Consider the following 27,710-nt stretch of genomic DNA (forward strand, 5'->3'; position numbering starts at 1 on the left):
CCTCACCAGGGAGGCCAGCGAGGCTCGTCCCTGCAGCCCTCTGCCCATATCCTGCCTGAGGGAGCTGGGGGTGTTTAGCCTGGAGAAGAGGAGGCTCGGGTGTGATTTTATTGCTCTCCACAACTGCCTGAAAGGAGGCTGTAGCCATGTGGGGGTCAGCCTCTTCTCCCAGGCAACCAGCAACAGGGCCAGAGGACTTAGCCTTAAGATGGCCCAAGGGAGGTTCAGGTTGGACCGTAGAATTTCTTCACAGAAATGGTTGTTAGACATTGGAATGGGCTGCTCAGGGAGGCTGTGGTGGCTGTCCCTGGATGTGTTTAAGGAAAGACTGGATGTGGCATTTAGTTGACATACATTGTACTCGATGACCTCAGGGCTTTTCCAACCTGATTCTGTGTGGATGATGCCAGGTTGCCCAGGAACGTGGTGGAGTCACCATTCCTGGAGGTGTTTAAGAGGCATCTGGATCTGATACTGGGTGATATGGTTTAGTGCTTTAGGGGTCACAGGGGTAGTGCTGGGTTGAGAGTTGGACTTGATGATCTTAAGGGTCTCTTCCAACCTTGATGATTCCATGATTCTATAATTCTATAATTCTATGATTCGATGAGTTTATGGCTCCACGACTCCAGGCGCACGGCAACAAGAGCGGCGGCCGCGGGCGGTGCCATGGCAGCCCCGCCCGCCTGAGGCAGCCCCGCCCCTGCCAGCGCCCCCGGCGGCCCCGCGGGCACCGCCCCGCCCACCTGTGGGCGGTGCCGCGCCTGCGCACAAGTCTGGGCAGGGGGCGGGGCTGGTGCTGCGGTGGATGACGTCACCCGCCCGCCCCACCGGCGGGGCGGGGCGGGACCCGCGGCCGCAGCCGCCATGGCCGGTGCCATGTTGGGGAGGAAGTGAGAGCGGGAGGCGGCGGCGGCGGCCAGGAAGGAGCCCTTCCCTTTTCCCTCCTGCCGGGGCGGACGCGGGTTTCCCGGCCACGGCGGCTTGCGAGACCCCCGGTGCGGGCGGTGCGGCGGCGGCAGCTGGCGGCGGCGGAGCTGAGCTCCCCGGAGGCGGCGGTGGCCTAAGATGGCGGACCCGGCGGAGTGTAACATCAAAGTGATGTGTCGCTTCAGGCCCCTCAACGAGTCCGAAGTGGCCCGAGGCGACAAGTACATCGCTAAGTTCCAGGGCGAAGACACCGTCGTCATCGCGGTGAGGGCCCGCCCGGGGCGGGAGAGGCGGGAAGCGCCGAGCGGGAGGGAGGGAGGGAGGGAGGGAGGGGGTGCCAGGGGTCGGCGGGGTCAGACGCCGCGGGGATGGGCGCGCTGTGAGGCGGGAGGGCTCGGGAGCGCCCGCGGGCGGGGACGCCTCGGGGAGGGGAGCAGCCTCCTTGGAGACCGAGGCAAAGGGGAAAGGGGGCAGGGACAGCTGCGAGCGGGGTGGGCTGGTCTGGGTATGGGAGGCGGTGGGGGCAGAGGGGCTGTGGAGACAGGGCGGTGGGGGCAGGTCAGGAGACCTTTGGCAGAGGCTCCAGCGAAAGGCCCAAGTGCCGAGGTGCGGAGTGAGGGCGAGTCCCGCAGAGTGTCCGCCGGCCGGGCGCTCCCCGGGCCGTCCGGCCGTGCTGAGTGACTGCTAAATGCACGCGTGGGAGCTGCCGCCCGATAGCTGCCTGCGGAGAGTTTTGGGCAAGAAATGCGGAACGGCAGTGCAGGCTCCAGAGAATTAGTGCTCAAGATCTGTACATCGGTCTTCAGCTGACAGCTTCATTTTTGTTGTTGTTAAATCAGAATAAACAGACCATTTGCCTTACTGCATGTTCGTAAATGTATTTTAAGTGGAGTTTCCTTGCAAGGTATGAGGCCTGTTAAAAACAGTATGGATGTTGCGGGAGAAAAGATAATCCTTTCCTTTTTCTTCAGTGGATCATAGCTAGCTACAATCTGGAGCTGGAATATAAAAACAAAGTACAGTAGTTTGTTGCCTGGTTTGGTTGGTGTTGTACAAACACACTTTAGCCCCAGTGTTTGTTTTGTTTTTGTTAACTTTTAATTTGTGTTTTTATGTAAATATATTTCATGAGAGACTGCTGATTCTTGCTGAAAGTAACTTAGAGGCCAGTTATCTGTCTAAAATTTTTTGGGGTTTATGTTTTGTTTTTTAAGGCTAAAAATAATAGCTTTTTTGCACAATATCTGAAGTTGCAGGAGGCAGTGGAGGCAATTTAATAAAATACTTTTTTGTAAGAGGAGTTATAAATACTAGTGCTTTAGTCTGTTAATATTCAGCTGAATTTGTCAATAAAATATGGAATTCCATTAGTCTGGAGTGACAAGAACAATAGCATGCTTGTGAAATGAGGTAATTTGGGTTTATTTCAGCTGGCAAGGTACTATCTTGGAGTACATCACTTTTTCTTGAGGTTGTACAGGTAAACTCAGAGGAAGGAACCAATCCTGGAAAATGGAAAATTTAACTTGAGTGACTAATCTCACTTTCATCACTGAATACCCATTCATTGTGACACTGCATAGTCTGTTTATAATCCACAGTTTAGTGTAGAAACCTTGATGTGTTTTGACTTAAAAAATAAATTTTCTTTCAGTAGCCCTCATATAAATGAAAGCTTATCTTTTAAAAATACTCTTTAGGTGCATTTTAAAATTACCTAAAATGTAGATTTTGCTGAGGTGTTTTTGTATCCGAGTAGAACAGTTTGACGTTGTGCTCCTGAGGGATCATGTGGGGCTTTCTGCTCAGGATTGATGTTTAGTGTTGCCAGCTGTACCTTGGTGATTTCACCTTGGAAAAAATCACAACAAATTTCCCAGTTGTCCTGGATCCAGGACTTGCTATGTCTGACTTGGGGGAAAGTGACCCAAAATTATTAAATTGGGTAGCAGTGACAGTATTTGTGTCTTGTTTCACAAAATTTGAATAAACGTTTGATACTCTCTGCTTTTGTCTTTGTAATGGTGGCTGTAGGACAAGATTGATATCCTCAAAATTATTACTTGAATCTGTAAAACTGTTGACAATAACTTGTGTTTGGTGGTTTTGTTTTCAATAACTTGACTGAGTTGTTACAAATTTAGGGACCCTCTAAGCTGAGCCTGTAGCCAAGCACCACTTCTTTCTGTGTGTTGCAGAACTGCCCAAGGGAGGATAACAGAAGCAGTGCTCATGAAACAGTGTCTGAAAGGCTTCCTCCATAAGCTGTGTGTTTGGTTACCTCAGCTCTTTGGTTTCTGCCCTTGTTGCTGCCTGTTGAGCAGTAATTGAGCCACTTTTGGTTTTTTATAGCTGCTTCCCTCAGCTGCCTGAAGGACTTGCACCTCCCGTGGGTGCCTGGCTCGGGGCTGGAGCAGTGGATCTTGGGATTTGCCTGTGTTTTAATGATCTTGGGAGTTGCCTGTGATGGTCGATGGGAGGTGAAGACTGGGAGGCAGCGGAAGCAGAGCTGATACCAGGCTGCAGATTTGACTCCTCTGGAGGAGGGTGGGGAAGAAAATCAGTGACTATAGCCAAACCCTCCTCCTTCCTTTACTCCCCTGTCATCTCTGAGCTAGCTGTCTTCCCTTCTTTTCCTAGCTCCTATGAAATTAATGTCATCCTTGTCTTTCTGGACAAGTGAGTCATTTTGATCTGTGTTAGATAAAATAAGAGTTTTAACTATAGCCAGTGTGTGTAACAGCAGTTTGAGGGGACATATGATGCTTGTCTGCTATAAAGAGCAGACTCTGAAACAAAGTATTGTCTTTCCACAGAATGAAACTTTTTAACTAGTAAAGGACTTTTAATTTTTTTAATTGCCGGTGACTTCTTTCCATCTTAGTATATTTTATATATATATATATATATATATATATATATATATAAAATATAGTATATTAATTATATTTTCCTAATGGCTTCTTCTGTTAATTAAATATAAGGAATTTGTTAAAAGAGATGATAGGATTACTCATTATATGACTTTTATGTTAACCATTAGAAATGTACCTGTATGTGAAAATTGATAGCAATTTGCTAGTGGATTTCAGGCTTTGAGTAAGATAGACCAGGAAGGAAGAGCAGTTTGATATGGGATTATCTCCTTTGTTTTATCAAACATAAAGCTGCTTGCAACTGAGTAGCTTTATAATTCTGCATAATGTATCTCTACATCTTTAAAAACCTTTCTATATCTAGTCTTGTTCATCTTAAAACTACCCAAAAGATACATTGCTGAATACAGTGACACTCTGGGGTTTGGAACTGAAGCCTGAACCAAAAGCAGCACTACCCAGTGGCTGCAGTGGTGAGGCCTTATGGGTGTGCACAGAAATGGGCAGTATGCCTCTGTCCAAAAGGTTTTTAGCAATGATAATTGTCTATTCCTTATTTGTATGGCTTTCAGGAAAGAATCATGGCTACTTATCTGTATTTTCATATTTGTTTAAGATGTACCCTTGTGATCCTGGAAAGAGCTTGAGACATTTGGCTTTCTTTTTTCATTATCTTTTAAACTAGTGTTGTATCGTAAATGAGACAAAGCTAGGTTAGAAAGTTGTTAGAATCAGGTAATGAAGGTCACTTGGTACTACTGCAGCTTTTAGTAGTAGGTTTTTCAAAAGAAAAATGCTGAAGGCTGTATTGGGCCGTATAAATTCAAGAAATTAAATGCATTCTTTAAAATAACTTTAATATTATTATTATTATTGTTATTATCTAATGCTAAAAGAAAGCAGTGTTTAATTAGAGACCAAAAAAAGACATCAGGCCTACAGTGGACCTTTGCAATTCCTGATTCATACTTAATCTGTAGCTGAAATAATACTCTTCTTCCAATGTTTCTCTCTATTTATTTTTCTTAATTTATTCCATTAAATTAACGAAGGTGCTTTTCAGGTGACAGTGGTGTGATGATTTAACAGAAAGGAAATATTCTGATGTCCAGGAATCTGTCAAGGCAGAGCTTTTCTCCCTGGCTGCAGAGCCACTTGCGTAGAAACACCTTGCTCATATTTGCTGGAGTTTTCTGTCCTGAAATTCAGTGCCAGTTTTTATAAACAGCAGTACTTGCTTTTCTCTTCAGAAGGCACTTTCTACTAAAGTAAAAGTTTGGCTGAAACATTTATTCAAAAAATACTGTTTCCATTCTGGAAATTGAGTTTCTAGTCACAGTGTTTAAATCACATGGTTTAGTAATTCTATAGCAATAAATAACTGCTGTAAAAGTTAATACTTGAGCTGCAGTATTTCCACAGAAATAAGAAAAAGAGGACAAAAAGTGCAGCTGACTGTTCTGTATCAGCTGCACTTTTGTGTGCATGAGGCTAACACAAGAAGAAAATCCTCTTTCTTTATCCTAAAATTAAAATATTAATTTGTAGCTGTGCCTTTTCACCCTTTGACAGTGTTGGACTTGATTAGGTGTGTCAAAGCAGCAATACCTTAGCTTAGTAATAGGAAGAAGTGAGTCAGGTATCTGACATCATACTTTCCAGAAATTATTCCATTTTGGATAAATCTTTTAACATATTTTGTGCTGATGTGAAGAACATTCTTTAATATAGATGCAGATCTTAAAGGCAAAGTAAGCCCATTATGTACTACTTTAAGCTTTCACCAAGAATAGGCTAAACGTGGGTAGGTATTGTAGCACTGTTTTATCTGTCCATTCTAGCAAAAAAAACATTAAAGAGCTTCTGCATGTGTTGTGGTAGAAAAATATGCTACTGATTTTTCAAGTGAATTTTTTACTGCTGACTTTGCTTCAGATATCAGTGCATAAGAAGTAAGGTAAACTCAGGTGATCTTATGAATAACCAATTCTGTACTTTATGGAAAGTTGCAATAGTAATAAGGGATTTTTAAAATTACAATTATGCAGATAACTTCTAGTATTTCTCGGACTTTTGATGTAAGTTTTCAGTGTAATTGTGATTGCAGATTTTTCTGTAGTCTTCATTGCATATGTTGACAAAAAACTTTTCCACAGAAACTCACATGTACTCCAGATTTTGTATAATTTAGATTGGCTGAGCATTCTTTTATATAATGGGTAACTAGTCTTTAAATTAGCTGTGGAACTGTACTTCAGCATTATCCCTTATTAAGATTCAGTTTAACTACTGCTAAATCATGTTGGCAGCTGCACCTTTCTGAAGGCTGTGAGAGCACTTGGAAAGTTTTGCTGTGAGACCACATCCCTTCAAGTGCAAGGCAACTGCAGGAGCTGCAGTTGTCTTGTGGTTGACTGCAGACAAAAGAAATGCTGGGCAGGGAACTAAAAGAGTCTGAGAGAGGAAGTTACAAGTGCTGCTTGTTTGCTTGGTATTTTAGACCTTGCTTATAAGGCCATATGTACTAAATTTCTAACAGAATTTGAGCACCAGTTTCTGAAAATTTCTGGAGTGTGTCAAAGCAGCCTCATACTGTGTTGGTGACACTGCTACTGCCCCTGTTAGGGACACCACGCAGTAATGCTGCTTGGGCCCTTTGTGTCTTCAGTTCATCATTAGATCTGATTGTTTACTGCTTGGGGAAGAAAAGTCATCTGGTGCAGAAAAAATATCTGACACTTTAATCTTTCTTGATTAATCTCTTAAAGGTAATGAGGAGACTTTCTAGGGCATGATAATCCCTGTAATACTGTTTTAGCTTTGTTTACTGCAGAAAGTAGACTATGAAGAGAAGTGATAAGACATAGCATTGTATATGTCAAAGATGTGAAACCATACTGAGTGGGAGTAATTTGCATTCTTAAAACATAATTATCTTGGAACCTGCTTGTCTAAACTTACTTGATTAGATACTGACTCAGTGATGATGAAGCAGGGACATGCCACTAATATGGATTTTCATAGGTGTGATAAAAAATGAGGATATGTGAGAAAATATTCCACTTTCCACATGCAAAGGATGAAGAAATGACAAGTGACAGGACCCCTTTTGAGGATTCTCTTGGCCAAAATTAAGTTTTGTATATTGGTAGCAATTGTTAACTTGAGGGAAATTGAAATTGGTCATGTGCTTCGCAGCTTTCACTGTATAAATAAACAAGCTCCATTAAAGGCAATACTGCCCAGGTGAAGGCCTTGCAGCTTGATTTTGTGTTCCACAATGGAATTGTTTCAGTGCATATAAATATGCACTAGAGCATGAAACAGAGCTGATTAATGGTTTGTGGTGTAGCTGACTTGCAGTGTGTAGTGTAGCTGATTGATATCTGTGAAATTGGAGGCTTTTTGAAACTACAACTGCTAGTGAGAAAGATGGTGTCGTCTTTTCTACAAGATCTTCATTTTTGTGTAATGTGTTCTCAGTCTTCATTTTCTTACCTCAGGGGTACTTGTTAGTTGCCTCCCTCCTGGTGTATCTAACGGCCTCAATTCTACCTGTAGAACATAGGTATTTGAGGTGTCTTTGAAGCTGAAATGAGTAATAGAGAAGGGTGGTGTTTTCCCTGCTGTGAAACAAGTGTTCTGACAAACTTCAGCCCTTAGGGACAGTTTCTGCCTACTGAGTCTTGTGGTTTCTTGAACATATTTATACAGTGAACGCTGTAATTATTTTTCCAGGAGAGTGCTCATCCAACCTGATTTCAAGGCCTCAGATAAATGTGTTTAGTCTCAAAAAGCTTTGTTTGGTATGGTGCTAGATGTTATTAAAACACAAATGGAAGGCCAGGCCAGGGAATGCAAATGTGTGTGGGTAAAAGATGGAAACCATACTTGTTTCGTTGCTGGAGAGACAATTCCAGAATATCCTTGTGGGAGGATGATAATGAATTAAATTTAGGCAGAATGGAACACTTAACATTTGCAGGGAGTTTAACAGTGTTAACTGACCTAGGTTTTTCATAAACTTCGCCCATCTGCTTGGCTACCTACAAAATCAAGCTCTGAAAATGCTACAAAAATTTGAGCTTTGTAAGATGAGCATAATCATTTATATCCTAATGGATTGTCAGCTGCTTAGAACTGTTATGAGAATCTCTTCTCTAAAACAAAGCAATATCCAGCATTCCTCTCAAAACTCTGTCAGATCTTCCTAATGTAGTCTTTTCCAAAATGAGTCTTGTGAAAGGTTCCCTTCCCCAGTAGTGCCTTTTCTTCTGCTTGGGGGTCTTTATTTAAAGGATGTCTTATATGGCACAATAGTTTATGTTGAATGTTTTTTTTTGTTTGATTTTTTTTCAAGAAACACTACCAAGACAGATATTCTATGTCATGGGGTATGTTTTTAATAATTTGAGTTTACCAGAGTAAACTACTACCAGGGTAGGTGAGAATAAGGGGTTCTCAGATGTACAGACCAGGCATTGGCTTACCTTGTAAATCAAGTAACTTGAGGTCATGTGGCAGAGTAATTTTGCAGAACTATGTAAATAACACTTTGAACCCAAATCTATTTAATTCAAGGCCTTCCTTGTAAGCAGGCGTGTGAAGATTTAGGCAACACTATGAAAGCTGATTTCCGCACTACAGTCTTCAAGTGCTTAAAATAGAAGATTGGGCTGAGACAGTGTAGAGTACTTCTAAACTATTAACAAACACCTTCCAGTTCCACTTCCAGCATTTTTTGATAACTCTTCTGTTTTGGTTTTTTTTTTTTGCAGTCCAAGCCATATATATTTGACCGTGTATTCCAGTCGAACACTTCACAAGAACAAGTATACAATGACTGTGCTAAAAAGATTGTCAAAGGTAAGGTGAAAGAGCAAATTTACCATAAGAAAATCTTATATTCCTGTGGATTTCAGTGTTGGAAATGAATACTTCTATTGCTGCCTTTTATCTTTGGAATGCTTAATAAGTGCCAACATGATTGTAGCACCATACAGTCATCCTGTAGTTGAGCTAATAAATTATGTCAGTGCTTAACCTGCTGTTTCAGTTGATTGCAACGTTTGATAACATTTACCTGTTACATTTTGGGTTTTTTTTTACAGTTCTCTGCAATGATAATTTAAAACAATTTGTCAGAAATTAAACATAATAACTGTTATTAATAAGTTTGAGACGTGTCATCTACCATCCCCAAGTCCCCCCAAATTTACTGGTGACAAACATCATACAGAAATTCGTTTGGAGGAATGCAAGAGGAAATGAAAATTGTGAAATATGAGTTACTGCTGTGCATGCTAGGGTATACAATTTCTCCAAAACTGAATTCTCAGATTTAGCCTAGTACCTTCAGAAAATCAAGTCTTGTCGCAAAGAAGGATATGCCACAGTAAGTTTTTGTAGTAAGCAATTAGCTAGTTCCCTGAAAATAAAATTGATTCATTTCTTGAGGGCATCAATAAGTTCTAATTGATCCAGCTTCCGAAACAGCTATACAAAGCCTTGTCAGAAATCCCTGAAATACCAACTATTAGTTAATACCAACAGAATATTGGGTAAACATACTGTGTTTTTCATCATTAGAAAAGTAAATTGCTGTGGGAAATTCATGCTGCTGCAAGTATTTAACCCATTAATGAGTTAAATAGTAATCAGGCTCAGATCAGAAGGTTGCTCCTTGAAAACTGAATGTAGCTAAGAATTGTAATGCTGCCCCTTTTCTTCATGTAAGACTCTGAGCTCTGTGTGGCATTTCTCAATTGTGCTGCATCAACTGGCAAATGAGGTCTAGTGGCGAGAGAAATGCATTTATGAGTATGGTGGAGTGGCAAAGACCTCCCCATTTGGAGTATCTCCTCGTACTTGTTTTTGGAAAATGAAAGTTTGCTTGCAGGATGTAATTTTAGAGTAACTTACACATAAACAAGCCAACCCACAAGCCCCTCCCCCCTTAATCTAAAACTTTGCTTGGCTCATTCATAATTTGAAATAGAAGCTTATGACCTAAGAGTAAGATGCTTGAAACTTAGGGCATTGCTCATTGTCATCACAATTGGACAATTAAACTTTCCTGAAAGCAGAAAATATGATGGTGTTCTCCTATTTGGTTTCTTCTGTGATATCAAAGACCATCTGTTCAGCCTGGCAATTGTATCTATTTCCTTTTTTTCCTAAATGTGAAGTCTTGATTTCTCTGGTTGAAGAAACAGGTGCTTCTAATCAGCCAGCTTCTAAGACACTATCAGTGATGGCAAAATGCATTAAAATATGTAGGGATGAACACCCTCCCTCCCCCTAACTCTAGCACAAGGTTCCCAGACACTGAGTGATTTAACTTGCTGGGCATTTTAGGACCTGCTTGCTTGCATTCTGCTTAATTCAACTTACCTTTAGAAGAAGGAAATGAACACTAATGAAAATACTCTTTCCCTTTAGATGTACTGGAGGGATACAATGGTACAATATTTGCTTATGGGCAAACATCATCTGGAAAGACACACACTATGGAAGTAAGAAATGTTAAAATAATTTTCTCTTACTGTCACTGTCATGTCTTTTCATCATAATAGTCTTTGCTTTGTAGAAATAAGATGTCAGCTTGTTTTCTTCTTGCAACATTTTGATATCCCATTATTTTTTTTTAGGACTGAGAATGGCAATTAGAGTGGGTTTTTTTCACACTCAGTAGCAGGATGAGAAACAGAGGAGTAATATCAATAGCATAGTTTCACTTGTTGTAGTTAGGGAGAGTTCTGAGGCTGTTCTTTTCACTTTTGGGGAACTGTGGACTCACTTTACTTCATGGAGTAAGTGCATCATACCTGTCAGCATTTTGTCTGTTAAACTGAACCAGATGTTTTGTGTTTGAATACTGTTTGTAGTGCTGGATTGAGTATGAAATTTTTGTTATATTCTGTCTTTTTCTGTTAAGGGGAAGCTTCATGACCCAGATGGAATGGGCATTATTCCAAGAATAGTGCAAGATATTTTTAATTATATTTACTCCATGGATGAGAATCTTGAGTTTCATATTAAGGTAAACTTTTCTTGATTTTTACTTGAATCTGTATTCAAACTTGAAGGTAGTCTGTGTGTAAATGGATATTCTGTATCTGTTTCAAATGCCTGTAACTTGGAAACCTGATAACCTGAGTTATTACTGAAGTAACTAATTTTTCCTAAAGAAGAATTATGTTAAAACTTTCATTTTGTTCCAGTAAACATTGATGGAAGCTATGCTGATAACCTGTGGCAGTGCTCATAGTGATTGAAACTTCTGATCAAAACAGTTTCTTCTTAAAGATGTATTTTAATTCAGCCTTAAGGACTTGAGCTGGATGTAGCGTTATGTGGGAGGTCGTAGTAATCATACTGAATCCTTGTGATCAAGAAGCAAAGCATTTTTGCCTCCTGATGTATCTCTTTTCCTCTTCTTACTTCTAGGTGTCATATTTTGAAATATACTTGGATAAAATAAGGGACCTTTTGGACGGTAAGACTTTGATTTGTATTGAACTATAAAATAAGTTTTTCTGGAGGGACATGTTAAAAACCCCCTTATGTTACTTAGGTATTCATTATGCTAATAACTTTGCATGATAAAGGTACATCATAATGGGAAAGCATGGAGCTCCTCTATAAGATATTACTAAAGCTGCAGTGGTGGTGATTTCTTACACGTTAAGTTTTTTGTCAGGTGTTGCTGAGAGGTAACATTTATGACTCAGGCATGCATTATAAGCAGTGCTTTCATTCAGTTTTGCCTTAGCTTTGGAATGTTTTCTCTTCCAGTTTCAAAGACCAATCTTTCAGTTCATGAGGACAAAAATAGAGTTCCCTATGTAAAGGTGAGCATCAGTCATATTTTCATCTTGCACTCCTCTAGTGTGCACCACTTACTTGTGCCTTGTTTATGTGGTGTTATTTTTCACAACCCCCCCCTTTTTTTCCAAAGGGTTGCACAGAGCGTTTTGTATGTAGTCCAGAAGAAGTTATGGATACTATAGATGAAGGAAAATCAAATCGACACGTAGCAGTTACAAGTAAGTGTCATCTTCTGTTTCCTTTTAGTGATAGATCTATTTGCTTCTGGTATGCCTTAAAAAAGTAAGGGAGGCACAGATAGTGAGCTAAATAATTCAGGTGTTTGAAAGGGTCTGGCATAAGCAGTTTCACTTCAGAAACTAGTATTTGAGTTCATTTCTGGTTAGATCATGCTGCTCTTAGACTGGGATTGAAAAGAGAAAGTAAGTCATCAGTGAGGAACTGTGTATCACTGGAGAAAAAGGTGTAGTTCTGCTTTAGGAGTAGTGCAAAATCCCAGTTTGTGGAATTTGTTTCAATTAACCTAGAAATCTGTAAGTGTGGCTTGTCTACAATTTGATCATTCTGTTGCATATTCTAAGAGCAGCTGATCAGAATTCAGACCTGCTGCAGATTTAAGCATCATCCCAAGATTTTTGGCTGTAGCATGCAACTGAGTTGCAAGGAGCCATGCCATAGGTCTCCAAATTCCCACAGAGAGCAGGGTTTGGAAATGACAGAGGGGTTAGAGAAGACAAGGGAAGATGTAGGTGCATGCAACTTGAGCTCTTAGCAACTGAGGTGACTGTCAGATGTCTCAGAGCCAATTTGAGGATGTTTTACAAACTTTCTGTGTTTAGTTCTTTATTCAGAAAGAGAGATTATACAGTCATTAAGAAAATATAAGTGTTTTCTTCTCATTTCTTAGGTTAAGGATCAAAAATAAAAATAATATATTCCTTCTAAGGAATGTTTCAGTCTTGTGGCTTTGCTTCATCGCTCCTAAGTAAAAAGGTTCAAATGGGGACTGCACTAAGAAAATTTGGATAGAATATTATTTTGTGTCCTGTGCTTCTTTAACATCAGTAAGCCAGTACTTTTAAAACTGTGAGAGATTTATACTTAAAAGGGAGAAGAAATGGCCAGATGTTCTCATTCAGATTAAATTTTGTTACTGGATTAAAATAATACTTTAAGTTCAACAAGCCTTGTTTTCTCTTAATGTTTCACAGCAGAGGGGGCAGTACAAGACAGGAATGAAAGGCTATGGCCAGTTAAAATTTTTAGAGAAGGATAAAATGGGGTACACTGGAAGTCTACAAAAGAATCTCCTATTAAGACCTAAATATACTTTCTGTTCTAATAAAGTAAATTAATGTGTGAAATCCATGGTTGACAAGCTAGCAAACCTGATGAGTGAATTTATGTGATATTAATAGGAGTCCAAGGAAAAACTGGATCTTTCTTACCCAATTGATGATACCATTGGTTTTGCTGCCTCTAGGTCTGCTGCCATTGAGAGATTACACTATACAGCTTCATTAGCTTTGGATCTCTTGCTGCACTGTGGGGGAGGTGTTGTTTTAAGGTTGTACAAATCTTTTTGATGTGTTTATTTTGAATTATAGATATGAATGAACACAGCTCCCGGAGTCATAGTATTTTTCTTATTAATGTAAAACAAGAGAATACTCAAACAGAACAGAAACTAAGTGGAAAACTTTACCTTGTGGACTTGGCAGGTAGTGAGAAGGTAATTATAAGTTTCTCTTTCTACTCTGAAACAGTGTTTTTTCTTTACAGTCAAGTATTTTACATTAGTGTAATACTGATGGTTCAGTTGTCATCTCTGAGGCGTGTTAATTTTGATGTTGAAACATGGTTTCTGAATCCTAGGCTGGCTTGGCTGTTAGACACTTTAAGCTGATCCCCATTTCTGAAAGTGAGGGTTTGTAAATCTGAACTAGGGTGGGGAAAGAGGGTAAAGTTCAGTTTCAACATCTGAGAGTGCAAAAAAAAAAAAAAGTGTTACAGATGTGTGGGTTAGCCAGGTACAGGAATAAAGTTTTATGGCTGTGGAATATCTGGATTTTCTTATGTAGTGATACCAAGTTTCGTAATATGAAAATCTGATTAACGTTGGTTGACAGCTTGCTTTCCTGTATCAGTAGCTTAAAGCAGGGAAGGAAATAGATACTGTAATTAGTCTTCTAAGAACTGCATTTCTGACATTGTTTTCATCTTTGCTTCTGTGTTTATACCTATCTTTGCCTTTGGCTTTTTCAGACGTTTCTGCTTGCTGCTGTTTTTCCTTACATCATTGTTCTATGACCTTATTGTTGTCTCTGATCCTGTATTTATTCTGAAATGTGTTTCTTTAGTCAGTGTCTTTTTTTCTTTTAAAGAAGAGGACTGGGTTGCAGGTCTCCTTTGTCTGTAGTTCCTTTGCATTTCAAACTTTACTTTGGTGCATTTCCCCAGTCCCTTTGAAATATTTGGAGTTTCCTAACGCCTTGTATCAGTTTATATGCAGGGAAGTAGAATTGTTTCATTGTAGTCATGGTCACAGCTTGGTAGAAACAGTAAAGGTAGGTTTTACAGAACTGTAAGTCAAATTCAGCCCTTGAGGCAAAAGAGGCAAGGTAAATAGAATGGCATCAGGTCAGATTTTTTTCATGTTTCTGCTACTTACTTAAGTTCCTAGAGCACTCATGTAGGTCAGATTCTGCCTCTAAAATCTGTTCTCACAGATTTATGCTTGTGAAGATTTTCTGCTGTATTTTCCAGGGGTAGTAGTGGTATGTGGTTTGGGTTTTAGGGTTTGTTTTGTTAGGGTTTTTAAAGGGGAGAGGTAGTTTGGTTTTAAGGATGATTTCTGGACAAACTATTTTTAATGCTTATTTACTTTTAAGGAATTAATCTTTTTTACAGACTTCAAAAAACTTTTGAAGTTGTTCATTTGACAGAAGTTATTAACTATACATTTATCTACTACAAAAGGTGCACTTTGCAGGGAGAATATTTAGTTCAGTTAAAAACATGAGAAATGTCTTCAGACACTGAGTTTTGAATGAGAAATTTATAATGAATTGGGGAAAGAGTCTAAGAGTTTGCTTATGTGTACCTCATAAAATTAGGAAGACTGACTTATAAGTGGGGAAATTACATAAGTTTTCTCTTAAATGTTGAAGGTATTTTTTGAAGATGTATTTAGTAATGTCCTGAAATAATGTATAGGTTAGTAAAACTGGAGCAGAAGGTGCTGTGCTGGATGAGGCCAAGAACATCAACAAGTCTTTGTCTGCTCTTGGAAATGTCATCTCAGCCCTGGCTGAAAGCAGTGTAAGTGTTCTCTTTTGTCTTTTTTTACTTAAAGGTTGAAAGTTTGCATCTCTGAACATACTGTGCAGAAATTCTTACCAATCTCAGTGATATGAGCCAGTGCATTGCAGGTGGCCATTACTCTTGTACTGTATTGACAGTAAAGATTAATAAGTTACATTTAATGCTGAGGGACCTGAGCATCATACTGAAAGTTTCTTTGTGCTCTAAAGGTTACCAAACATAGAAATAAAATTTTGTCATCCCATGGATCTTCAGTCTTATGATTAATGAATTAAAGTAGAATTTAATGTCTTTCTAATGAGGTCATACCTAGCAAAAGTGTAGTTCATATTTCAGCAAATTAAATGTGTCTGAAAACCCATGACTGATCATGTAACCTCTTCCTTGGTAGACATATGTTCCATATCGTGATAGCAAAATGACCAGAATCCTTCAAGATTCACTAGGGGGTAATTGCAGAACCACTATTGTTATTTGCTGTTCTCCATCTTCTTACAATGAATCTGAAACTAAATCTACTCTTCTGTTTGGCCAAAGGTGAGTACATGACTTAAGAGGAATAAATACACACTGAGAAATAAGTAAGCTGCTCTGTTAAGATTCCTGAACCAAATTAATTAGAATGTTTACTTTCTTTGTGTAATTCTTCAGTGTATACATGGCTAAGTGTTGTGATCTATCTTGTCTCATAATATATAAAAATCCTTAAACCAGACAGGATCCTGAAGACTGTATTTTCAGGAGAAGCATATAATTTGGTTCAAATTGTGGTTTAATGTAAAATCTTGGAGGGCTATAAATACTTCCCCGTCCCCTGCCTTCCCTAAAGTGGAAGAAGGTAGGAAGCGGCTCTTCCCTGGTAAGTTGAATCCTTTATTTGCCAGGACAGTCTGTTCTCTGATCTGTATCTAACAGTCCAGTAAACTTTGAAGTTATACATGTGAATTCCTATGTAATTTGTAACTGAATTTATACATACTCATTTCCAATTAGTTACTTTGTTAGGTGGTTTTTCTTTACCATTGTATTATTGTTGCTGCTTTGTTATACTCCAGTTCTTGACCCCTAGATTGAATCACACCGTTTAGCGGAGCACATTACAAAACCAGTAAGTGTTTTGCTAGTCCACCTGGTCTTTGATGTTAGTATACCTCTTCCACTTCAGTCCAACAAGATAGTTTCCTACTGGTGTTCTCTGAGAAGTTTTGTATTATGGAAAATAGACCACATTAGAAATCTGGCAGAATATGAATAGTTAGTGAGCGTGGAGTAATGTCTGCATTCTGCAGCAGTGGAGGCTTTTGGTTTCCTTTTAGAAGGTAGGAGGTCTTTTCCTTTTATTATTTAGTGAATGAGCTACTGGAAAGTGTCTTCCAGCTGCAGCTATGTAGTTTCATTGCCTTGTGCTCTTGATGTCTTCAGGAGTTAACAGAGTGCATTCCTGTCTCAGCTACTATAGTTAGTCCAGTATAATAATTCAACTTCCTAGGGATATCAAATTTATGATGAAGCTCTCAGCTGTAGTAACTGAAGGCTATGTAATATTCATATAATGCAGTAGAAAATCATATCTCTTTTAGTAGTAATGTCTCCTTAAGACTTTGCAGAAGGGTCCTTATTGGAGTCAATGCAGGGCAAGAGAGATGTTTAACTGCCGGTAAGCTTTTTTCCTATTCTGAATTTTGGAGTAGGATATTCATTAGTAGAAGACCAAACAGGAAAACTACTGAGATAAGTGAGGTATGGCACTATAGTGAAAACCATACATTACTTCATGAATATGTTATCAGTACCTGTAGTTTTGTCTCCAAACCTAATTTAATGGAATTCACCTGAACATAGACACTCACATCTGCCTTTACCTAAGTAGCTTGTAACACCTTTTTGGTTAGTGGAGATCTAGTAAATAGACTTTTTGGTTGAAATGAGCTGTTTCTTAGATAAGCATGCTAGAAGTGTCCTCTCTATTGGACAGTGTTTGCTAGATGTGGAATACTATCCTTTGTTCAAAACTGTGTACAACTGTCCTGACCTCAGTTCTTTCAGATGAAGATATGCAGCTTAATTTTTCCAACTCAATCAGCTTGAGATTTCTCAGCTTCCCAAAAGTTGTGTTGCTCTGTCCTTTGACAGTTGTATCAATCCAATTGAAAGAATAGTTACTTGACGGGGAATAGAAATAAGGTTCTGGAAGAGATGGGAATGTTTATGTGTTCACTAGTGATATGTGAACATGTTATTTAGTAACCTTTAATTCCTTTATTTGAAAATGAAGTTTCAGAGCTTTTTGCTTTCTCTGTGTAGAGCAAAGACCATTAAGAACACAGTCTGTGTCAATGTGGAGCTCACTGCAGAACAGTGGAAGAAAAAGTATGAGAAGGAAAAAGAGAAAAACAAGACTCTGCGTAACACCATACAGTGGCTGGAAAATGAGCTCAACAGATGGAGGAATGGTAAGAAGCAGTTATATTATTATTCTGCAAACTTTAGACAAGACAGCACACACTGAAATAGTCTTCAGGCTACCAGAAATAGCTAAGAGCACTATGCAAAGCAGTAATAAGGATGTAAGTCAGCTTTAGAACATGATATTTTTCGCTTTATTGTAACTGAAATAACTTCTGATAATTGTGTTATGACAAAAATGTCTGAAAGTGTATTCCTGTTAGATTGTTCAATGCTTGGTTTTCTAGCAGGACTACAGTTACTTACATTGAAAAAAAATTATTTTGGGAGACAAAAAACTGATACTATTTGTAAGTGCAGAAGCTAAGTAAAATGATTCCTCTCTTTTGGTTTTCTGATTCAAAACAATATCACAAGATCTTGCCCTCATTTAAAACTCAAACATGTGAATAGGCAAAAAACTCACCCAAACCCCAAAGTTGCTGATAGTACCAAATATATGCCTGTCAATTCTTCCTGAATTATTAACTTCTTATCAGTTCAAGTTGCTAGCAAAATGCAAGTTAATAGTGAAGTCATAAATTCAGGAAAAGAGAACATAGGTCATACAGACATACTCTGGAGTTTCACAGCTGTAGAAGATGATTTTGCAGTCTGACAACTGCACCACATCCTGATACAAATCTGAAAAAAAAGGGGTTTGCTGAAATAGGTTTGGTAGGATGTGGGGTTATTTTGGTTTTTGTTGGGTTTTTTTTATTGTTTTGTAGAGCTGGTGTGAGGCCACACCTGAAATGTCAATGTTCTGAATGAACTATACTTAACATGAGATACTGGAGTGTTGGAAAGAGCCTATACTTTCCAAGGACTGCATAAAATGTTTTGAATAAAGCACTAAGGAATTTAGTTCAATTTACCAGAGAAGTGCCTTGGCATGTTCTGTCTTCTTCTCTGCGAAGTTAAAGTGTTCTCATCAGAAAAATCTTCATGAAAATAAAAGGATAAAAGTGTAACTGAAAATATTTTAAACTAGAAGCAGAGCAACGTAAAAGTAAATGTGGCTACCTAGTAAAACAATGCCAAGGAAGAGAGAGTTTTATGTCTTCTGGGAAAGTTAGGTGACTTTCTAGAAGATAAGGTTTGATGTGTAATTTGCAGCTCATAGCAGAGTAACTGGGTGAAATACAATGTTTTGTGCTAAGCAGGAAATAGTTTGAATGATCTAATGGTCTTTTTTTTTTTGCCAAGTAATCAGCTGAACTCAATTACTTATTAACTGTGTAAAACTGTTAGTAGGAAATATGTAACTCTCAAGGGTAATTTTGTGAGAAATATGTCATGGCTAATTGTACTAAAATTAAGTTTACTTTTAAGGGGAGACTGTACCAGTTGATGAACAGTTTGACAAGGAGAAAGCCAACTTAGAAGCTTTTGCAGTGGACAAGGATATTACTGTTATTAATGATAAACCAGCTACCACAATTGGAGTAACTGGCAATTTCACTGATGCTGAGAGAAGGAAATGTGAGGAAGAAATTGCCAAACTTTACAAACAACTGGATGACAAGGTATGCCGTTCTTACTTAATGTAAGATCTCTTGAAAATATGTCTTGAACTATATTATTGTATAAAATATCTTCAGCATTCTCAGGAGGAGAAACGAAGGGGCAGGTACAGATCTCTTCACTCCTGTGACCTGAGGGGGAGTGGCCTGAAGTTGTGTCAAGGGATGTTTAGTTTGGATATTAGAAAAGGTCCTTCATCCAGAGGGAGGTTGAGCACTGAAACAGGCTTCCCAGGGAAGTGTTCACAGCACCAAACCTGGCAGAGTTCCAGAAGCCTTTAGACAATGCTCTTGGGCACAGGGCGTGACTCTCAGGGTGTCCTGCACAGGGCTGAGAGTGGGACTTGATGATCCTGACAGGTCCCTTCCAACTCAGCTTATTCTGTGATTCTATGTTTCATTTGCCAATATTCATTTGTTAGCTCAGCTTGATTAAGTATTTGCTGAGAGTGCTTCCTCTTAATTCCAATTAAGAGAAATCAAAGTTGCCTTATCTAGTGCTAAGGGAGTATCATTTGTTAGTTGGAAAACAATGGATGTGGGAAAATGAGTAATTTGAAGACAAAATTTTTTTTCTTTCCATGTTTTGGATATTTTATTTGAAATAAATTATCTCAAATTTAAGCAGTAGTATTGTATTTAAATAGAAAAATATTTTAAATAAATATTAATTGTTCCTTGGAAGTTAGAACAACTTGGAGAAGACTTGCAAAAGCACAGGTATAAGGCTTTTATCTCTGAAGCATGGTGTATTACACATACATGCCAGTTAGGAGCCTAATTAATCAACCACTGAAAAGAATTGGTTTTTACTTTTATTGCCTTGTTGTGTGATTATCTCATAATAGGGAAAAGTTAGATACCTAACATCTGCTGTCTCATAGTTTACTTTTTTCTGAGTGGTATTTGTCAGTTTAATGACATTATTTCAACTACAGGATGAAGAAATTAATCAGCAGAGTCAACTAGTAGAAAAACTGAAGACACAGATGTTGGATCAGGAAGAAGTGAGTTTTGCTCTTGCATCTATATTTTATTTTCATTTGTCTTTCCTTTAAAGAAATTGGTGGTATTTGGAATAGTTCTCAGTTTATGACCAGGGAATAGAATGGCAGCTGACTACTGCACAGCAGTTCTCTTCTGTGCCTTATCTAAATGCTCTGCCTGTTCATTCCTCCCACCTACACTGTGCTGATGGCCAAACTTAAACCAGCTTTACTTGGATCTTAAGTACCCATGAAGATTGAAAGAATTGAAGTGTTTTATGCAAAGACAGCCACAATCTTCCCTATGCAAAGTTAGCAGGTTGTCAAAAGTGAAGGTAACTTGATTTAATGTAAGAAATCTGTTCTAAGGTTTGCTTCTGGTCAGTTGCTGTACAGAGAGATGGGAGAGGAGGGAAATGTATTGGCCCATAACAAAAAAGGAAGTATCTATGTGTTAATTCAGACCATACTTGCTAGAATATTCAAATGATTTGTATGCACATGTTGCCAAGGATGTAAATTAATGAGGGGAAATTCCTATTAATAACGAAAATTTCATTTAGCCAAAATATTAGAAAAATTATTTCTCTATACCACAAAAGTTTTAAAAAAATGCAGTCCTTGTGTACATACTCAGAGAGAAATGGGCCAAGGAGTAGGGAAGTTGGAGCTACTGTTGAATCTAATTTAAATAAATAAATCTGCTTTTTTAGCAATTGTACCCTTTGTCTAGTTATTCTTCAGCAGCTAACAGTGTTAAAATGCTGGAAGTTTAGTCCCACACTATTGATAATTTCATGAGTAGTGTTCAGTGGCTTTTTTGAGAACTTGCAATGTTCTGTGTACATTTCTAGTGGCTGCTTCTATATGTCTTCATTTGTAATCGCTTCCATTTTTAAGATATTTAAAAACTTAAAGAACTGTGAATATAGATTGTGAATTTAGTTGTTCATTATATTCTGTTCTTGGTATCCTTATTGCGTGAAGCTAGTCACTTGGAATGTAGATACAAGCTATTGTAGCAGCTAAAAGCATTAATAAAATTCAAGATATATGTGGGATTTTCTTCATGATTATTTATTGTTGTATTTTTATTAAACTTCTGTCAATATTGCAGCTTCTGGCATCAACCAGACGGGACCAAGACAACCTGCAAGCAGAGTTGAATCGCCTTCAGGCTGAAAATGATGCTTCTAAAGAGGAAGTGAAAGAGGTGTTACAAGCCCTTGAAGAATTAGCTGTCAACTATGATCAGAAGTCTCAGGAAGTAGAAGATAAAGCAAAGGAATATGAACTGCTTAGTGATGAACTCAATCAAAAATCGGTATGAAATTGGGATAAGAAATTACTGACAATCTTCAGTGTGACTTTCTTGCCTTACCTGTATTTCTTAAAGTCATTTGAAAGTATTTTACAAAGGAAAATGAGATCCTAAGTCTAAAACTTACTTGGTTTTTGCAGCAACCTGTAAGCTTAAGAAAAAATGTATGGTGATTATTGACCTTGATAGTGCTTGTCTTTTTAATGCCTGTGGCATTTTACTACCTGAAGGGCGTTCAGAAATATCCTAGGTGGCAAAACTTAACACTTTCATTACATGCTGGTTTTGTTTGTCTTTCTGGTGCAGTTGGAGAAATCCTGACTTAAGAATCTGCTTCTTCCAATCTTGAAGTTGCAGTGAGCATGCTGCAGTTTTTCTTGAAAGGAATATGTATTTGCCTGCTGTGTGTTTGGAGTGTGAGATAACTTACCTTGATGCCTTCAAAAATAAGCAGTTTGGTTTACTTTCTGAAAAGGGGTAGTTGGGGACGTATTCCACAAGATAACCCTTGTTAAAATACAGATGCAGTATCAGTCTCACAGGCTGCTGTGCACCTCCTTACATAATTGCAAAGTTTCTGAACTGACAGTTTTGGTAGCCAGCTATTTGGCAGACCTCAATCAGTTTTAAGCAGTTAGTACTCGACCTACTATCCTAAAATTCTAAGTAGTGGAAAGGATCAGCATGTTTGCTGGCATTGCAGACAGTATTAATGGCACAAGTCTCACTCTTCTCTGTTCTTGAAGATGATAATAAGAGGGTCTGGGTCTTCTAGTGACTGTGGCTTTCAACTTTCAGTTAGTAAGATTTGACTTGGTAGAACACTAGTGATGTAATTGAAGTTCACAAGATCATGAAACTTCTCTTTAAACTTCTGAGTATTCTAAGCTGAATAATCTTTACTGATAACTTACATCGCTTGAAGATTGGCCAAAAGTCAGAGTCTTATGAGCAGTATTTAAAATTTGTTGGAGTAGGTTTGTTCTGTGTGTGTGTATGATTCTGAAGTGTATGGGGTTTTTTTTTTTGCTGTTTTTCTTTATTTGCTTTATTGATGTAGTTTTTAGTAATAGGTACTGATTCTAGTTATTATAACTAACATCCGTTGAGTGTCACAAATAACTCAATCTGCAAGAAAGCATCTGTTCAGAGGTGTCATAAAATTAAGACATCCCAATCTGGCACTGCTAACCCATGCAGTAACCATTCTTTGGCATCTCTGCCTGAGACTTCTGCTGTAAAACTTCTGGTGTTTTTTAAAACTGGACAGCAAATAGCAGACTCTTGAGCATGCAAGCTGCTGAGCTGCAGCCACTGTAACCACAGCAGCTCAAACCAGCTGAAAAAGTGCTCAAGAATAAGGGTTGTGCATCTGAAATATCAGTACTGGAAGAGTACTTTTATTTTTTGATTTGCAAGCAGGGAAGAGTTAAGAGCTCTGCAGATAGAGCTGAAGTTGTTTTCATTTACCAAAATATGGTGAAAAGTGTTGGACTTGCTGTCCATTTACCCTTTTTCTATAAATGTGATTCCCTGCAGTATTTAATTGTATATAACTCTAAATGCTGTTTAACAGTGTTAACACTAATTTTGTTGCAGAATTTTAAGATTTTGTGAGTTGAAGGTCTCTGTCCCCAGTACTATTTAGCTCTTTCAGAAGAAATACTGGTTCTCTGTAAATAGTATGAAACTAGTTCGAAGAACAAGAATGTGTTTTGTTTAATCAAGGGTAACTTGTTTTACTATAGGTCACTTTAGCCAGTATAGATGCAGAGCTTCAGAAACTTAAAGAAATGACCAACCATCAGAAGAAACGAGCAACAGAAATGATGGCCTCCTTACTAAAAGATCTTGCAGAGATTGGAATTGCAGTAGGAAATAATGATGTCAAGGTAAGAGTTAAACACTGCTGTCTTCAGTGCCATGTATTAAACACATTGTGGATAGGTGGGGGCATTTTCTTAGTATGGTAAAAAATACCACTATAGGAAGCTTCATGTATATTAATTATTTGGACATAAGCTTCTCCATTGCTTATATGGTGACTTAATCAGGTCCCAGACAGAATTAGATTATTCATAGCCAAGGAAGAGCATGCATGATTTTTTTCTGAAGCAGTGTTCTCATTGATGTTTTAAAACTGCTGTATGAAGTGGTGTTAATCAACAGCATTGTCTTGGGAATCTAGTATTGACCCACAGCGATGATCAGAGTGATACTTGTATTAAAAACAGCATGAGGACATGAAATAAAAGATAAGTCTAGAAGATGGCTATAGGGCAAGAACATAAGCAGTATAAGAAATCAATAGTGAATTGTATTTCCTTCTTCAAGCAACTCATTGTCTTTGTACAAACTTCTAAATCATCAGTCAGAAAACTTAAATACCAAAATGACAGGGTATTTTTTTTTTCCTTCTGTGGTTATCAGTTGAGGCTGGGGATGTGTCCTGGGCATTAAGATGCTCCAGTGCACTGCTAGTGAGCTTTCTAAATGTGCTGTTCTACCCTTTTCAGCAGCCTGAGGGAACTGGCATGATAGATGAAGAATTCACAGTCGCAAGACTGTACATTAGCAAAATGAAATCAGAAGTGAAAACAATGGTAAAACGTTGCAAACAGTTAGAAGGCACACAAGCTGAAAGCAATAAGAAAATGGAAGAAAATGAAAAGGAGTTGGCTGCGTGCCAGCTCCGCATCTCACAGGTAAATATTTCTCTACAGTGCACAGTGTTCTTTATAAATTAAATTCATTAACCTGTTGGGGAAAAAAAAAGTTGCAGGGTTTTTTTGGCACCTAACAAAGCACACTGTGAGTGAACAGCCATAAGACTCAGCTGTTTCCTTAGTACTCTCATCAGATTGAATGCTTCTAAGTAATTCAGCATGGCAGGATGTCAGAATTCCTGCAATTTATCTGTAGCCTGCTAATGCTTTTGCAGCACTTGTAGTAAATACTGGAGCCCGTGTGTTCTCCATCACAGGATTCTTTACTCTCTTTCACTCTGCCTGCTAATGCCCCTAGCTGGAAGTGGGAGAGGTAATAGCAGAGTAAAATTCTAGGAGGTTTGCATAGCAGACTTATTTCTAATTTATTTCTAATGTGAGAAAGGCCATTTTAATGTGATTGTTAGAAAAGATCAGTAATGTGACTTCTAACACTTCTGAAAACTGTGATCTAGATATGCAGTTTAATAATTCTGTGTATTGTTTTTCATACAGATAATCATCTCTTTTAAAATCAGGAGATGCACGTTTCAAGGCAATCTTCTAAATACAGTGGGCCTCTCTTGCCTCTGTTAGTATTTAACATTCAAAACGTCTCTTCTCCCAGCCAAAAATGTAATTCATTCCAACCCAGAATAAAGACATTGTCTTAAAGGCTACATTACAGCTCTACTTGAGTAGTCATATTCTTCTAAGAGTCTAGCTGGCACCATTTTTGTTTTGAGATGAGGTTACTTGTTGTGTAAAAAATAAGTATGCAGATGTAATTCCATGGTACCTAGTTCCAAAGCAAATGAATCTTTTCATTCCACAAGCATGAAGCCAAGATCAAGTCACTGACTGAATATCTTCAGAATGTGGAACAGAAAAAGAGGCAGCTGGAAGAATCTGTGGATTCCCTTAATGAAGAATTAGTTCAACTCCGAGCACAGGGTAGGACTTGCCTCCCTACTCCCCACTCACCGCAACCATTTTAACAATATAGTGATAAAGTGGGAATTGCTCTGTTCTGTTTAGGTTGAAAGGCAGAGCTATAGAAAGGCTTTTTGCTACTGAACACGTAGAATTAATCCATCGTAAAACATGTTTGCTGCTTGAAAGAACTGTTATTGATAGGAGTAAAGATGTTACTAACTCAATTGATTTTTGTGGTGGGTGGGGACTTCTTCCAAATTGTAAGGTGTCAGCAAGGGAAGGGAAATAAATGCCATCATCCATGTGATTACATAGATACCTGGCTGAATTGTGTTTTTTGTTCCCTATCCCTTCTAGAAAAGGTCCATGAGATGGAGAAAGAGCACTTAAATAAGGTTCAAACTGCAAATGAAGTCAAAGTAAGTCAATTTCATTGCTTAAAAAAGAAGAAAACCCTAACAACCCAAATCCCCACAGAGTGAAGCCTGGTGGTAACTCAGAGCATTTAATATGTTCTGTTTTTTTCTAATAGCAAGCTGTGGAGCAGCAAATTCAGAGCCATCGTGAGACACATCAGAAACAAATCAGTAGCCTGAGAGATGAAGTTGATGCAAAGGAGAAGCTCATCACTGAGCTTCAAGAGTAAGTACTTGTCTTTGTTTTAGTGGTGCCAAATGTCTCTGGACTGGGCAGAAGCACAGAAGTACAGAAGCACAGTACAGGGGAAGGAGGTGATGAGAGTTTCCTCCAGAACTGTCCTGCGATCTTCCATTATGTTACTGAATGGGCTGAGAGTTTCAGCTGATGAAATATTTACTTTGTGTTCAGCCAAAACCAGAAGATGATGCTTGAACAGGAACGTCTGAGAGTCGAGCATGAGAAGCTGAAAGCGACTGATCAGGAGAAAAGCAGAAAACTTCATGAACTTACGTAAGTGATAATGATGCATAAAACAAATGTGTGTGGGGATGCTTACTCTATAAACTAGTGACCTAATATGATGCAGTGCCTCTCACTTTATAGTATGCTTGTTAAAGAGGCCTTCTTGAACCTTTTTTAAAACCTTTGCATTGCATGAATACTTAAAATAAGAAGTAAAATTATGAAAGATATGAAGGCCATGACTGTGTTATGGATTGGAGTAATTAACTTTTCAATTTGCAGCTAAGTGTTGCATTCTCTTAAGGCTACAAGAGTCCTCTAACAATTCCCCTTACTCTTTTTCTAGTTCTTGTGTTCCCTTAATCTTTTTATGGTTCTTATGTGATTTAACTTGTTAGGTGGCTCTAATTGGTTTATTCTTAAAATTAAACAGTTGCATGCTTCATTGATTAACTAAATACAATGTGTTAGTGAATTAGAGACTCAAAAGTTAGTGGACAAGTGGAATTACATTCTGTTTGCAGGTAAGTATCCAAGTCAAGCTCAAAAAGAGTTCTCAGCTTCTAGAAATCTGACCTTAATCTCCTGGAAATCTTTCTAAGTGTATCAGTTATAACCCCTTCCTGGTGCATACAAATTTATCTTTACAGAAGCTAAAAATACATTATACTTTAAAGTACTTTTTCAAAAGTTATTTTTGGCTATGTTTAAAACACACAGTGATTTTCAGGGGTTTTTATCATGGGATTTGAAGTAATCAGAGAGACCTGACTGATTTGTGCTGGTAATCAAGAAGCAGTGCTTGCTTTTTTTTACCTTTTTGTTTGTTTGTCCTGTTTAACTGACTGAAATTTTAAAAGTACTCCGGTCTTGTGATTCCATCTTATTTTGATTTATCTGCCACAATTATTACAAAACTTTAATTAACTACAACAGGTTTTCTTGTCTTGTAAGATTTGCTATACATACCAATTATTGCTTTCTATTTCAGTTTGTAGGCTCAGCTACACCTAGCACTGACCACCTGCTGTATAGGAACATTCCTCTTGAAAAGATTTGAAAAGAAGTTCTAAGAATTGTATTCTGTGTCCTTCCCCAGACTTTTAAAATCCAGTTATTTTCTACTGAATATCATAAATGTGCATGGCAAATGACAGACCAGGAACAATGCAGATTATTCACTTAAATTTTTTCAATTTGAAGTTGCAGAAGATGCCTGGAACTATTTATCCAGAGACACCTGGAAAATGGATAGGATAGTGGCATAATATAGAATGTTTTATTAGGTCAAATGTTTGCTCATTTAACTGTGAGAAAGTAGTGAAACTGACTGAGGAGAAATTCCAAGAGGAAAAGAAGCTTTTTTAACTACCTAACAGGAACACTTCGTTTTTGTGCAGTCCTTGGCCTTTCTATTCTAATCTCAGGTCATAAAAAGGAAAGTCCAGGTTCCTTTCCTGTATTCTGTTATCTTGGTAACTGCACTGACTGTACAGTTCTGAGTTTCCTGTGCAGAAAATGCTTTCACATTAACTGGCAAGACAGCAGCTCTGTACACTGATAATCATCAAGTTCTATTCCTGTAGACTGATATTGTTGTTTATGATGCTAATTTTGCCAACATGTTGAGGGTGAGGTGTTAAAGAAAACAAAGAGAAGATTTTTAATCTGGCACATGATACTTATCATCTCAACTGGTCACAGCTAAGAACATTTGTAGGATAAGATCTCCCCAAATGTTCACTCCGAAGCTGACTCTGAGAGTCTTGTCTTTTACTATTCTAGAAACTTTTATAGTTCATGCATCTGAATGTACTTGTTTGTATTCAATATTAAAAGTACATCCCTCTTTTCATTTTGCAACTCACCCAATCCCACCACCACCCCCATGCCATACAGATTTCTGAGTGTCATGTGTTGGTTACATCTTTAATTTAAGACTTCAACCA

At 38.3% G+C, this 27,710-nt stretch overlaps 1 protein-coding gene across 2 annotated transcripts in view; it reads left to right on the forward strand.

Annotated features, from left to right (window-relative positions):
* The first annotated feature begins 860 nt into the window (after positions 1 to 860).
* The window catches only part of KIF5B (kinesin family member 5B), a 33,550-nt gene continuing 6,700 nt past the window's right edge, over positions 861 to 27,710 (forward strand). The window contains exons 1-20 of one of the 2 annotated variants that reach the window (XM_053941461.1): positions 861 to 1,194; positions 8,585 to 8,672; positions 10,248 to 10,321; positions 10,744 to 10,848; positions 11,256 to 11,304; positions 11,604 to 11,659; positions 11,767 to 11,854; positions 13,244 to 13,368; positions 14,853 to 14,957; positions 15,352 to 15,497; positions 17,265 to 17,413; positions 18,741 to 18,934; positions 19,870 to 19,938; positions 21,035 to 21,241; positions 22,987 to 23,130; positions 23,755 to 23,943; positions 24,780 to 24,897; positions 25,237 to 25,298; positions 25,412 to 25,521; positions 25,708 to 25,809. In XM_053941461.1, the coding sequence (XP_053797436.1) occupies positions 1,069 to 1,194; positions 8,585 to 8,672; positions 10,248 to 10,321; positions 10,744 to 10,848; positions 11,256 to 11,304; positions 11,604 to 11,659; positions 11,767 to 11,854; positions 13,244 to 13,368; positions 14,853 to 14,957; positions 15,352 to 15,497; positions 17,265 to 17,413; positions 18,741 to 18,934; positions 19,870 to 19,938; positions 21,035 to 21,241; positions 22,987 to 23,130; positions 23,755 to 23,943; positions 24,780 to 24,897; positions 25,237 to 25,298; positions 25,412 to 25,521; positions 25,708 to 25,809 (2,306 nt within the window). In that variant the 5' untranslated portion in view covers positions 861 to 1,068. The remainder of the gene's footprint in view (positions 1,195 to 8,584; positions 8,673 to 10,247; positions 10,322 to 10,743; positions 10,849 to 11,255; positions 11,305 to 11,603; positions 11,660 to 11,766; positions 11,855 to 13,243; positions 13,369 to 14,852; positions 14,958 to 15,351; positions 15,498 to 17,264; positions 17,414 to 18,740; positions 18,935 to 19,869; positions 19,939 to 21,034; positions 21,242 to 22,986; positions 23,131 to 23,754; positions 23,944 to 24,779; positions 24,898 to 25,236; positions 25,299 to 25,411; positions 25,522 to 25,707; positions 25,810 to 27,710) is intronic. The other variant, XM_053941469.1, reaches the window with a different exon arrangement.

The sequence above is a fragment of the Vidua chalybeata genome, chromosome 1 (genome assembly GCF_026979565.1).
Source record: "Vidua chalybeata isolate OUT-0048 chromosome 1, bVidCha1 merged haplotype, whole genome shotgun sequence".
In the NCBI taxonomy this organism is placed as follows: domain Eukaryota; kingdom Metazoa; phylum Chordata; class Aves; order Passeriformes; family Viduidae; genus Vidua; species Vidua chalybeata.